Source organism: Miniopterus natalensis, chromosome 1 (assembly GCF_054644295.1).
Source record: "Miniopterus natalensis isolate mMinNat1 chromosome 1, mMinNat1.hap1, whole genome shotgun sequence".
In the NCBI taxonomy this organism is placed as follows: domain Eukaryota; kingdom Metazoa; phylum Chordata; class Mammalia; order Chiroptera; family Miniopteridae; genus Miniopterus; species Miniopterus natalensis.
Genome location: NC_142081.1, coordinates 167,287,995 through 167,302,546, shown reverse-complemented (window position 1 = coordinate 167,302,546; position 14,552 = coordinate 167,287,995). Strand labels below are relative to the sequence as shown.

General features: G+C 35.2%; 1 protein-coding gene across 7 annotated transcripts in view; it reads left to right on the top strand.

The window, feature by feature from the left end:
- Positions 1-14,552, top strand: part of ADGRL3 (adhesion G protein-coupled receptor L3) — a 697,726-nt gene that overhangs the window by 605,433 nt on the left and 77,741 nt on the right. For all 7 annotated transcript variants that reach the window (XM_087827196.1, XM_087827189.1, XM_087827185.1 and 4 more), the window contains 2 exons: positions 1,351-1,559; positions 2,486-2,662. In XM_087827196.1, the coding sequence (XP_087683322.1) occupies positions 1,351-1,559; positions 2,486-2,662 (386 nt within the window). The remainder of the gene's footprint in view (positions 1-1,350; positions 1,560-2,485; positions 2,663-14,552) is intronic.

Sequence of the window (14,552 nt, the reverse complement as noted above, 5' to 3'; positions counted from 1 at the left end):
TGATGGAGATATAATTTACATATAATATAATTCACATAACCTTAAGAGTTTAGCTTGATGAATTTGACAGTTGTACTTATCCTCTGGAATATCTTACAAGATATGAATCTCTTCTATTACCCGGAGAATTCCCTGGGGCCTCTTTCCATTCTGCTCACCCCCTGCCCCACCTGGTGAAACTACTTTCTTTTCCTTACTATTTGCATCAACACCTTCTGCCTGTTCTTAGATTTTAAATAACTGGAATCATATGGAGTAGACTCTTTTCTGTCTGTATTCTCTAACTCAGTAATCTTGGGGTTCAGTCATGAAGCTCCATTTGTCAGTAGGTTGTTCTTTACTGATTCACAGTATATTCCACTATATTAATATGCCATCATTTGTTCTTCTGTTGGTAGGTTTTGGAGTTGCTTCCAGTTTGGTGCTATTATGAATAAGGGTGCTATAAAAATTCTCGCACAAGTTTTTTTTCTTTTGAATTTATGTTTTCGCTTATCTAGGAAGGGTAGACGTATATTAACTTCATAAGAAACTGCCAAACCTTTTTCTAAATAGTTGAACCATTTTATACTACTTCCAGCAGCATGCAGGGCGCAGGAGTTCCAGTTGTTCCCCATCCCTGTCACCGTTAGTGTGGACAGTCTTTGATTTTAGAGATTCTAGTGGATATGAAATGGTATCTCAATGTGATTTTAGTTATTTCCTTCACTAATAACGATGTTGATGATTTTCCATATCTCTTAGCCTATCATATATCATTTTTTTCTAAAGTGTCCGTTTATGTACTTTGTCATTTCAGTGTGGCATTTATTGTTTTGCTGTTGATTAACAGATATACTTTATGTATTCATGAGTCATATATATGTATATTTTTTCTAGTCTGTCGCTTGCCAATTCATTTTCTTAATGCTGTGTTTGACAGGCATAAATTTTCAATTTTGATAAAAATAAGTTTACCATTTTTTTTCTTCTGTAATTAGTGTTTTTGGGGTCCTAACCAAGTCATCTTTGCCTTTCTCAAGATCACAAAAATATTCTATACTTTGTTCTGGAAGCTTTATGGTTCCATTTTTTATGCCTATGTCCATGATCCATCTTGAATTATGAAGTGAGATAGGGATTGAGGTTCATTTCTTTTAATACTTATTTGTAGTTGTTTCAGCATCTTTTGATTTTCCTTTCCTAATGAATGACTTGGCACTTTGGTTAAAATGAATGCTTAACTTTTGTTGTGTGTATATAGTATACAGATTTGATTACAATCTAATTAGAACTATCTAATTTAAGTAGAATGTACAAAGTAATCATCATTTCTCCCCAATTTATAATTCACATTTGCATTTATTTTAGGAGAGATCAGAGTGGCTTTTGTTTTATATAATAACCTGGGTCCTTATTTGTCCACGGAGAATGCCAGCATGAAGTTGGGAACAGAAGCTATGTCCACCAATCATTCTGTCATTGTCAATTCCCCTGTTATTACTGCAGCAATAAACAAAGAATTCAGTAATAAGGTTTATTTGGCTGATCCTGTGGTATTCACTGTTAAACATATTAAGGTAAGAAAATGGCATCTTAAGTTTAGTTGTCCACATTATCTATATTTGTTATAGCATGAACACGAAGTGTATTAATTTTGTTTGAGTTTTTTATTATTTGATATATAGCAATTCAAAATCTATTATGTAATAGTCGAATTTTTTTCTGAAATGAGGAAGGAGAATATTTCTTTTTTTTCCCCATATGCTTTTATTGATTTCAGAGAGAAGAAGGGAGAGGGAGAGAGAGATAGAAACATCAATGATAAGAGTCATTGATCGGCTGCCTCCTGCACGCCCCCGACTGGGGATCAAACCTGCAACCCAGGCATGTGCCTTGACCGGGAATCGAACCCTGATCGCCTAGATCCTAGGTCGATGCTCAATTGCTGAGCCATGCCAGCTGGGCAGGAGAATATTTTTTGAATATGTACATTGCTTATGATAAAAACATTCGTAGATCAGTTTATAAATGCTTCTCCATATTAAAAAGACCTAGCAATATGTTCATTAAAATTGGACATGGCTTCCCATAGGATATTACAAGTAATTATGTCTTTGTCTGTAGATATATTTTTGTTATGCTAAGATTATATTGTAAATTGAACAAAGATTTCTGAAGACCATCCTTTCAGAAGTTCATTAGAACAATTTCCTTTACTCTGTAATATACTTTACTTTGAAATTAATTGATGTGATTCTGAAACATTGGTATTAGTATTCCTTAAATATTAATTTTTGGAAAATTAAACTCAGCCCTAATCGGGGGACTAGACCACAACAAATTTGCTTAGACTTGATGAGTCCCACTTCATAGGAAAACACTGGTAGACATCTCCACAAGAATTGTAACAGAGTATGAAGTTGTGTTGATGTAAAGAAAATGCCCACCTAATTTATGTGATCATAAAGTAGTTATTGGTTTTATTGATTTTTCCCCCCTCTAGCAGTCTGAGGAAAATTTCAACCCCAACTGTTCATTTTGGAGCTATTCCAAGCGCACAATGACAGGTTATTGGTCAACACAAGGCTGTCGGCTCCTGACAACAAATAAGACACATACTACATGCTCTTGTAACCACCTAACCAATTTTGCAGTACTGATGGCACATGTGGAAGTTAAGGTAAGATATATAGCATAAAATGAAAATGCATACAGTCAGGACGCGAATGGTAAAAGTCCTCACCTATGGGCCAGTCTCATTGCTCACTTCAGAGGTTTTCTGCTTCCACAGTAATTCTGTTCAGGAACTCTCTGGTGTTCAACCCATACCCTGCTATGATTCGAAGAACCCTTTTTTTCTATTATCAACATAGTTCATAAAATCAGAGTTTGCCTATAAAATTTATCTTAGTCTCCCCTGCTTTTATATTGTATGAATACATGTCAGACCTCATGAACAGGGCAAGATAGGACCCCAGAACCAAAAGCCGGTGTGGTGAGATTTAGAAACTGGGATCCGGTATATTGAAGACTAAGGAGCTCTGCATGGGTTTAAATTCTGTCAAAATGACTCTTGGGAAAGCAGCCATGAAGCACAATGCACAATGCATGGTAATGCAAAGGGCTTAGCAATTCTAACATAATGTGGTGGGTTTTGTCCATTCAAGAAGACACCATCCTACAGAAAAATCCATGTGATACGTAGTTCCCAAAGTCAGAAGCATCACTGACTTGGCTGTTTCGGTGTTTTCCCAGCACGGCTCTGGCTGTCATGTGGGTGTAAAAAGAAGATTTTGATTTCAGGTATACTTAGGACATAAAAATACAAAGTGCTGATTAACCTGGTTATAGAAACTGATAGATGAGTTGCTAACAAGAAATTATATACTTGTGAATTCTCTTCTCATCTTCCTTGTGCCAATAAATAGAGAGGAAGTATTACTGTCTAACATATTTTAAAAAGGGAAAACTGTAGCTAAGGTTTATCTACCTGTTGTCATTGATCCAAATAGTTTCATCCAAAATTTTCTTTGACACTGTTGAATTTAAAGATGGTACAAGTATCCCAGAGGGAGACCAAATGCAAGCCCAGTTACACCTTAAGAGTAAATTGCCTTCTCTGTGTCAGCACAGTTCAAATGTTGGTCTTTAAAGGACTGCAAACACATTTTGTCAGGGCATCACAAATTGATGTAGCTTAACAATTCGGCTGCGCTAACAAATGTTAGATTTAAACTTGGAATGTGTTAGTATGGCTCTGGGATTCTATTTTTCAGTTTAGGGAATACATTCAAATTCAGAATAAATGGATTCCATTTGAAGCAACAACAAACTATCATTTTGCTCAGTTCATTGCGTGGCAACATCTACCCAATCTATTATACAAGAATCCTGACTGTGACTGTTATTGTGTGTCAACAAGAGATAAAATAAATGGAAATCAATATTTTCCTTTAGCAGTCCGTCACACAGTGTGTATGTCTTGTATTTCTTATATAACATACTCTTGTGATTACCTAAGTCAGTCCTATTTTGATTTCACAACATGATTTTGACACTTGAAAAACAGAAAGCAAGCAGTCCATACCTAGAAGTCCAATAAGTTACACACTAACCCAACCTTCATTAGAGTAATGTCTAAAACAGACCACTAACTTACTCACGCAGAGTGAGAAATACAGCAGCCAAACGGAACAGTTACTAATGTTTGCAGGTGCCACTTTCTAACTCTGCAGGTCAATCTATAACAGAAACAAAATTATATTGGAGAATTTAGTTGACAATCTTGAAAAAGGAGCGAGAGTTAGCTGAGTAATCCTGAATTATGGTTATTAAGCTGCGGTTCCCTGATGCGTGGGTCTTCACTGCAGGGCTCTCTGCCTGGGTGCCGAACTGCCCTTATCTATCATCTGCGTGATCTCTACTGGTCATTCAGCACTTCCTTCGTTCTTCTATTAAGATTGTGTGAATACCTGAGTAGAGGTGTTGACAAGTTGCCTGCTACACCGTAGGTTCTCAATAAACATAACTTCCCCCTCTCATCTGCCAGAGATATTTCTAGAGTCCTCATATCAGGGGAGCTTCTGGCCCTCAAGGAACTCATGCAGGGATGTGAAGCTGCAGCCCTAACTGTAATAAGTATTATAATTGAGGTCAACATTGCGATGTAGGGACACAGAGGAGGATCATTTGTATAAGGTAGACTTCTAGTAAGCTTCACAATTCCAGAACTACACTTTTGGTATTCTCTCATGCGACCTTTCCTTGTTAGTAATGTTCTTCCAGGTGTCTTGGCCCAAAACCAAATCTTTGATTTTTTTTTTCCCCCCTTCGTAGTCATACCCAGTCCTCTGAGCATATCCTGCCAGATCCAGCATCTGACAACTTCTCTGCATCTTCAGCACTACCACCTAGATTTAAGGAACTATCATCTCCCCTCTATGTTTTAGTTACAGCCCTTAATTGGTCTCCTTTCTTTCCTCCTGTCCCCTTAAGTTTATTCTCAGCATAAAGACCAGAAGGATTCTCTTAAATGTGAGTCAGACTGTATCACTCCTCTGATTCATTCTCAAAAGCAATTCTATGATCCTTTACAATGCAAATCAGGTAGTTCATACCTTTGATCCAATCTGAAGGACTTCTTATCACAATGAGAGCAGAATCCAAAATCCTGGCTGCATTACCATCTCTTGACCTCCTTTCCTACTACTCTTCCCCTTGCTCACTTGGCTTCAGCCACATTGTCTTTCCACAAACGCATTAGGTGTGTTGTAGTTAGATTTGAAAGTCTCCCTCCTCCTACTGGGCAAAGAACCCAGAACCAACTGTCTCATCTCCTTCAAGTGTTTGCTCCAAGCCCCTGGCCTCAGTGAATTTATAGTTTATCAAGGTAGAAAAGTGTTGAGACTGATTTTTTTAATGTGGCGCTGAGGGAGATTTTATAGCTGGGTCAATTTAGGGAATTAAAGGAAGGAGGCGGGTGCTTCTGCCCCAGGTGGCAACACAGCTGGTTAATGACTTCTGAACTCTCTCTACTTCTGTTGTCTAATGAAACACATGATTGTCTCTCTTTTAGACAGAAAAGTAATCATTACAAATGTTTAAGTAATGTGATTTTGCACTAAACTGAGATAGGATTGATGGTATTTTAAAACCTTTCCATTATTGGAATCATCTACAGGTTTGTTTGTCTGTTGTTCAGCAAATTGTTAAATACACTAAATTGAAATGTATATCTCTTCTCTTTCCAGTAATTCTTTTTGTGAACGCCATTGGTAGGAGGAGCATTTTAGTTTATAGGAGCATAAGTTTCAAACTAATTGACTAACATTTCTACTACGGTTTTGTAGAGTACTATAAATAAATGCTTTAGAAAAGGCTCTGACAATTTATATCACCTATAGCTCTTTCCCCTGCTCAAATTATAATTCTTTGGGAGATAATAAAATTAAAAGTCTCCCTGCTCTGCCCTGTCAGTTTAACTTAACATTGATCTTTAAAAGGCTTTACTTTCCTTAGTTTGACAGTTACACTTCTCTCCTCCTCTCTCTTTTTTTTAGCTTAGTATATCTTATTGCCCCCACCCCAAATTCATGTCTGTCCAAGTGTAAGCATTGATTTTGCTGTTAAAATCATTGTATTTCTTCCTTAATTTAGTATTGATTTAAAGCGGTGACAATTTGGAAATTTTTAAATCCATACCACAGATTTGGTATGTCAAAAATTATATAGCAAGACCTTTTTCTAGGCTAGAAGAAAACACGAGGTAGTTTTATATTGCAAGGTTTTGAAGTTGCACATGAAAGAAAGAACTTATTTTTCAAAAGAAAATATTTTTATTCTTGAAAATCCAAAAAGAAATGTTACTTTGAGCTTAAGAAATTATTTTACTAGAGAAAAATAAAATGTTTAGTGTATGATGCTAAAGGTTATACACTTCCATTCACAAATATTTATGCTGATTTTATATTTTGCTATTTATAATAGATGGAATTGAGGCAGAGGTACAGATTAAACATTGTAACTGGTATATAGTGCTTTAAATAGTGTATTTATTTAGGGAAAAAATTAGATTACTGGCAAGTTGAATATCCTCCAAATATGGAATATTCAATAAAAATAAAATGGTTTCAAAAAAATTGTCAGAAATGTCAGATTTTGTTATATTAATTATCTTGAATTAACTTTATATTTAAAAAAATGACAAACTTTTAAGAACCAAGAATTATTCTTGGATTTTCTCATTGAATAGTTTTATAACGATCTAGTTCCTTCATAGATTTATTAAAACTTGAAATTATTTATTTGCTAGTGTGAAGTTTTATTGTGTACCTCTTCTACTGGACTCTAAGCTCAGTATTAAGAGCAGAGAGAAGGGAGAGAATCAGCCTTGCAGATCATCTGGGGAAAGACTCTTCCAGGAAAATGGAACAAAACCAAGACCCTGAACCAGGGGCGATCCTGATGTGATTGAGGAACTCTAAGGAGAACAGTGTTGCTAGAATGGAAATAGTAAGAGAGAAAGTACATTAGCAGAAAAAGTCAGAGGGCCTAGAACAGAAGGCTTGGTACAGCATCAGAAGACATTGTGGTATCGGAAGGACTTTACTTCAGTGCAATGGCAGCTCTACAGCAGCGTTTTGAGCAGAGGAGCAGCATTATTAGTCATGTACACATGTAATATGTTTAATGTTTTACATCTACTGATTTGATGTACATGTATTAAGAAGGAAATCTACCAATTTCATATATATTTATTAAAATAGAAATTCAGCCATGCCAGACTTTAAATGATAGATATATACTTCCTAAGAGTGTGAATTAGTTTTTACGCTGAGAAATAGGTATTTTGCTAGATAGTTTATTTTTATGTATTTTAGTCCCTCTGAATTTTAAGCTCTCTGAGACATTTCGCATATTTATTCTGGAGTCCTCCATACCTAGAACTAAGTCTGTGACAATTTAAGATCTTCTAGACTGGTGTAAATTTTTGCCCAGACTAACAAGAAGTAATCCATCCCCTTACCTTAATAAATGAATGACAGCTACGACCTTCCTCATCAGCCCACACCCCTCCCCCTTGACCAGACACCTGTAAAATACATCTTTTAATTTCCAGAGAGAGTTTTTAGAATTTTATACCATTTGTGAGCAATGGGCATAGGACAGGTATTTCAAAATATGGATGGGTTTAATAGGAGAACTTTCTTCCCACCACCCTGGCTCCTGGAGAGCCACAAGACCTCAATGCTAGTGCGCTTCGAACAGATACCAAGAAATAAGAATACTGCCGCTATGTTACTTCCCCCATCCTACAGTGGATCACCAACTGCCCACAACCTCTTGTTTCATTTCCAGTGAGTTGCTAGAGTAGCAGAAATTATTAAAGAAAGAAGAGGAATGTTCTATGGATTCTCCCCTCTCCTTATCTCTGTCCAGGTCAGGAAGAGCGGAAAGGCTACCTACCTAGCGATAGAGAAAACGGTATTTTTTGCATCTGTGTTTGAGAAGAATTGGCACCTTGACTGTATTATGTCTTAAGTTTATGAAAGGAAGAGATATATCCAAAATTAGCTAGAGAGAGAGCAGCTGAAATTATGGATTTGGAGAAAAACAAACCAATAAAAATTATTTTATTACTTTTTTCCTTCACTCTTTTTCCAGAGCTTTTATAGAGAAGTTGAAAAGGTGATACAATAAACACTCAATATAACCCATTTTCTGAATTTACATTTAAATTTTTAACCCATTTGACTGCCACTTTTCTGTATCTGTACAAAAATATGCTGCTATATTGTTTGACTTTTTGAAAGTAATTGCTGACTTTATAATACTTCATTTCTAAATCCTTCAGCAAATGTTTTATGACCAAAGACATAGCATTCTCTTTCTACCATTAACACACAAGAAATTTAACATTAAGTAAATGCTATGTACTATATACGAAAACGTTTCCCAGTTGTCCCAATAATGCCCTTTAGAGCCTTTGTTTTTTGTTGTTGTTTTTTTAATTTTTTTAAATATCTTTATTGACTTCAGAGAGAGGAAAGGAGAGGGAGAGAGAGAGAAACAGCAATGATGAGAGAGTCATTGGGAATCGAGCCCGCAACCGGGGCATGTGCCCTGACGGGAATCGAACCTCGATCTCCTGGATCTATGTTGATCGATGCTCAACCGCTGAGCCACACCTGGCCGGGCAGCCTTTGTTTTTAATGCAGGACCCACAGCTTCTAGTTGCCAGGTCTCTTTTGTCTTCTTTAACGGAGAAGTCTTCCTACGTGTATTTTTTCATGAAAATGCCATTTTGTAGAATCCAGGTCATTGGTTCGGTAGAATGTTCCACAGTCACGCTCTTTCTGACTGTTTTCTCATAATTAGGTTCATGTTCCACATATCTGGCATATGATGTAGGAGAAGTTGTACACCTGCCATTGCATCAGGAGGCCCCTTATCGGAATTGATGAGTTGGTTAAAGTTACCTTCTACAGGAACATTGAACTTTTTTGTAATTAAGAGACACTTGTGGAAACATATTTGAAAACTTCGTTTTATTAATCCCAATTTTTTTAATGCAATATTTCATCCATCCTTTATTTGTTCCTTAAATAATTGAGTACCATCTTTATAACAAAGCTCAAGTCTAATTAGTAATATAGACAAGTTATCAGCAAAATATTATCATAATGACATATAACTTACCAACTCTTCAAAATGTTGGTTACATGAACATTGTGAGTTCCCACAGTGTCAGCAATCACCAAATTCAATTTTAAGTACAATTGTAAGTCAATTCAAAGTATACATAATCTTTTTCATTGATTGGGTTGCTTCTTCATTAATGAGATGATTTTTAGCGTTGACTAACAACTGAAATAATATTTTTATTATTTTTAACTCTAATAGCTCTACTCATGCAATTTACCCATGCTTAAGGAAGTGTAATCAACCAATCGAGCAAACGAAGCAAGTACTAAAACTTTTTCCATCCTAATGTTCTAAAAATATCCTCAAATGCTTATACTACTCTTAGTAAGAACTAAATTGTTACTAAGTTGATGTGTTTACTAGCTTTACTATATTTGTTCCAGGTCACAAATTTTTGGCCTTTCTTTTTGTAACATTGATAGTATTCAGTGATTATTTTTTTGTTTTTTCCTGGCCTGTTTCATTCCACTGTTTCTAGTAAATAAAGTGATAAAACTAGAGAACTACTGGACCTTAGAGGAATTAGGCTAGATTTTCCAAAAGTTATTTATATAACTTTCTAAGACAGGCAGTAACATCAACTTATATAAATAATATTTTAAAAGCATTTGAACAAAAATATGGTTGAACTAAACCACTTTTCCTATGTTGTTTTAAACAATTCAAGGAACTGCCAGTTTATGTATCCTTACAGGGTAAGCAGTGTTATTTAAAGATCTTCTGTGGTGGGTTACTTGATAATTTAAAAGTCCAATGGAACTGTGGAAATGTCAAGGTGTTAATTTTGTAAAATTTAATGTTGCATCCTACTCATTGTCTTTAGCCTGTGAGATAATAGTTCCCAGGGTTTTTAGCTGAAAGACCTCTACTCTGTTTAAAATGTAATAAATTTATTCAAGAGGATAGAAAATGAAAACTTAATAACTACTTCCCTTTCCTTTTGCCTGAAATTGCTTTACTAAGGAAAGCTGCTAAATGACAGTGGAATAATGAAGTAAAGATAGGATGGGTGTGTGCACGTGTTTGTGTACATGTGTGTATGTATATTTATATTTACATTCTATTTTATTTAATACCTGACACATATTAGGTATCAAATGAATATTCTTAAAATCAATATACAAACTTTTATTTGGAGAAGTTACCCATTTTGTCTGAGAATCAGCAAGTTTGCTGAATGATCCCTAGCAAAGTATGCTTTAGCAAAACCATTGAGTTTAATTATTGTATTCAAAGGATAGTGAAGAATTTTTTATGCATGAAAGCCTAGCTCTGTCCAATTCTAAGAACCTTTGTGTAATTGGGTCACAAAAGGTAATATAGAAGAGAATCTATATCACCACTGTTAGTGAAGTTGTTTAGAGCATGGAGTATTTGGGGTGATCAACTTTTTAGAGAGCCAACTGGGAAATAGCACTACCAGATCAAAAGTGTGCTTAATATGTAATTACGCGCATGTGTTATTACTACTTAACAGTGACAATTCATAGTATTAGGCTTGTGGGAATGAGTTCCCAGCTGTTCAAAAATGGCCATCCACTTTGAGTCTATAGGCTTGTTCTGGTAGACCAGTTGTTTGTCAATCAATCCTTTTGTATTTGTGAATTCATCATATAAGTTGTCAATGTCCAAAATCTTCATCATTTTTAAACATTTCCAAGCATATTGGATGTCAACATAAGGTAAAATACTATCAAGGATAATGATTTTAAAGCACTGAGGTAATTTTGCATTATGAAGTCTATATTGAATTTCAAGTAAGTTACAGTTTTAATAAAGAAATGAGGAAGTCCTACTTAGCTTGACTATTCTTTTCTGATGATATATTTTGGATATAAATCCCCAAAATAAATTATGTTTTTCTCTTTATGAGTTTTTGTCCTGAACCTACATAGAACGTCATGCATCTCAAGTAGAGTCAGTTCATATTTTTCCAGGTTCCTTATAGCCTGTTTGGAGCTCATCACACAGTTTTAGAGAAACATCATATAAATTTCTTTTACTGTAATCTGTTTCTTCATTCTCACCTGTCATATATTTCAATATTAGAGAAAGAAATTCTTGTCTCATACTTTGAAAATATGATTTTATAGAAGGCCGATATTTTAACATTTTTCTATGGCCAGACAATGATAGCAATCTTGTAGGCACATGTCTCAGGAGACTGTCTCCTTCCATTTCTAGAAAGTTAAAAAGCCTGTTAAGTACTTCTGCACATTTTGTGGAAACTGAAAAATGACCCAAACATTTCATTATTAAACCTCATTATCATAGGTAAGCAAATCACATCCATTTTTAGCAGCCTTGTGTATAAGATGTAAAGGACATTGAGTAGGTATGAACTGTTCATTTTCTTATGTAAGAAGTTTATAGGCTGAATGGAATTTCCTAGTATTCACATTTGCACCATCTGTTTAATATGCAGATAGGTGAGCAAAGTCTACTTTATAGCTGACCAAGGTATCAACAAAATTTTGCTTTATGTCTTCTGAAGTTTCATTAAAATCTTTATAGAAATCAAGAAGGTGATTTGAAATTGCATTTTTCAAATTAAAATATGTAAGGGCTAAAGAAAACACCATTTCATTGCTATGATTCAGCATATCACTTGATATACTTTAGGAAGCGTGATCTTTAGTAAGATCAGACAGAATCAACTCTACACTATAAGGAGTGAAAATATTGGTTACCAAAATTTCCCCTTTTGTTTACTCACAGAACATTTTAGTTGCATCCTTTGAATCAGGAAAAGTAACTTTACTGAGATGCATAGAGAAATCAAGGGAACTAAACAATAATGCATGTTTACTCTTGTGATCTACTCAAGCTTATTCCATAACTGTTAATTTCAACCGAGCATTGGTGTCTTTTGGGGGAAGATTTTTAAAAACCCCAACTTTTGATTTTACAAACCCTTGGCTGTCCCTGTGAGATTCAGGCTCTGTGTGCACCTTCACACAACCGACTCTGTCATGCCGGGTCCCAAAGTCATTTCTGCATGTTGTGCAGTGTGCTCTGTTTTGGTTCTCTAACCTAGTTTTGTTTGTCCTTCCATGAATCTTTAAAACATGTTTCAACTTCTTTCTCAGTATTTTCATGTTATTATATTGTAGTCATTCTCAGTTTCACTAAGCTATTAGAACAATGATTATAGTATCCACAGTGTTAGAAATTAAACTAGTACAATCTTGATACAAAACACAACAGTTAATCCAAAGTCCAAGAGGAACTCAGGATCACAACAGAGTGGTGCCGCAGTGAATGATCCTATAGCCAGGGGGGAAACAGCAGCAGTCACTACCGAAGGTGGATAATTGATACTACTTCTGTTTGACACTAAAAATTGTGTTGCTTCCAGCCTCTATTTTCTAGGCTGTCATATGGATTTTATACTTTTCTTTTAAACATCTGTACCCATCTCTGGTCTCAGACTTTTTCATGTCTTAGAGAGGGCTTTCCCAGGATACAGAATTTACTGCTAAAACTAAGACATTCTGTGCAAACCTGGACAGTTGGTCACCCTACCACTAATTTTATCTCTACTGCATACTAGTTGAATGATCTTGGGTAAATTACTTATTCTCTGGGCTTTTGTTTTTTCATCTGTAAATTGGAGATAATAATAGTATCGCATCATAGTGTTTTGTAGGATTAAATGAGTACCCTAATAAAATAAATAAGTACTCCTAATAGAATCTGACATTTTGAAAGTCACCACCACCACCACCACCACCACCATCATCATCATCATCATCACCATCACTGTACATACCTCAGAAATGCTAAGAATGGAATTTTTTATCTGCATAGTTTCATTTCTTGCCCTCACCCCAGGTACTTTAAAAATAAGACTCCAGGTACTCCTATAATCTGTTTCTTATTTACTGCTTGATCAGTTCATTTCCTTTAGAAATTTTGACCGATCATTTTTCGGTTTATCAACTTTAATCTACCTTTGCCTCCCACCTATATCCATGATAAATTCTCAGCTACAATTTCTACTATTTCCTGTTTTTATGGATATTGCAGATCTGGTTCACTAAATTTGGTAAGAGTTTAATTTTTAAAAAATTCAAAGCAAGAATAAACTGACAAACAAAATAGAACCAGAGGCATGGAGCACTGGAACAGACTGAGGAATATCAGAGGGGAGGTGAGTGGGAGGGACTGGATAAAAGAAGGTAAAGAGATTAGCCAGAAAAGATAGATGCATAGCCCATGGTCACAGAGGACAGTGTGGTGAAGGCAGGGCAGATGGGGGACTGGGAGGAGGTAGGCAAAGACGGCAGAAAATGGGGGACATCTGTAATAGTGTCAACAATAAAAAATAAATTAAAAAAAATTCAAAACAAGAAAAATCTCAATAACTTAGAGTGTGCTATGCTATGCTTCTGATATCAAAGAGATTTGCTTTTATTAAATCCAGAGGTCAACTGGCTATGAATGCTTTCATATGGTCTTGTTTTGCCAGTGTTTCTCTTTGCAATTAAAGCCTGAAAATACTTAGATTGCTTTTTTTTCCTTCCAATTTGACACAAATTTGAAAATTGTTACTGAGTTCTTTTGGTTAATTTACTATAAAATTATAAAAAATGCAGTCATATTGTTCTTCTTACTGTTACTCAACTTTGACCTTCATCCTGTTCTGACAAGTAAATCCAAATTTCCTCAGACCATTGAGCCCTTTATTTTCCCAAGCATTTGCAGGGTGACCTTTGTGTTTGATAACATGGTTCCAAGACTTAGAGCAATGCTAGGAACTTACTTCACAGAGTTCATGCCACATTTGTCAGAAAATAGGCCTTTCTAATCTTACTGGAGTCAGTGAAATTCACCATTCAAACCAATGCCTTAATGCTTATATGATACATTAGTAACCAAGTGAGTGTTCATAGGTTTGCAAAACAGAAAAAAAGAACTTATTTTAGCTATATTACAAATATTTCAGAACAAGATATGTTTAAGAGGCAATTTAAAATCCCTGTGATTGAGCTTTAACAAATTTGACTCAACATTAAAATACTTTATTATTATGCAGAAAGTAAAACAGGTTCTTAATAATTACTGGCCCAGAGTTAATAATTATTATAGGGTGATTGTTCAAGCAGTGTCTGGAAAATGCAACTTTCTAAAATTATTTTAAAGAAAGAAAACACCATCCAGAAGGATTCAAAATTAATTCATATAGTTTGTGTCCCATCTGGAAACACTTATGCAATGAAAATGAAAACCATTTCAAGATTGCATTCACCATACTGTTTGCTGGCTTGATTTTTGGACAATAAAGTTAGAACTATCAAGATTTCCACAAAAAGTTTTGGTGTACTCTGATTGAATTATTTTTAAATCGTGAGGCAAAATCACAT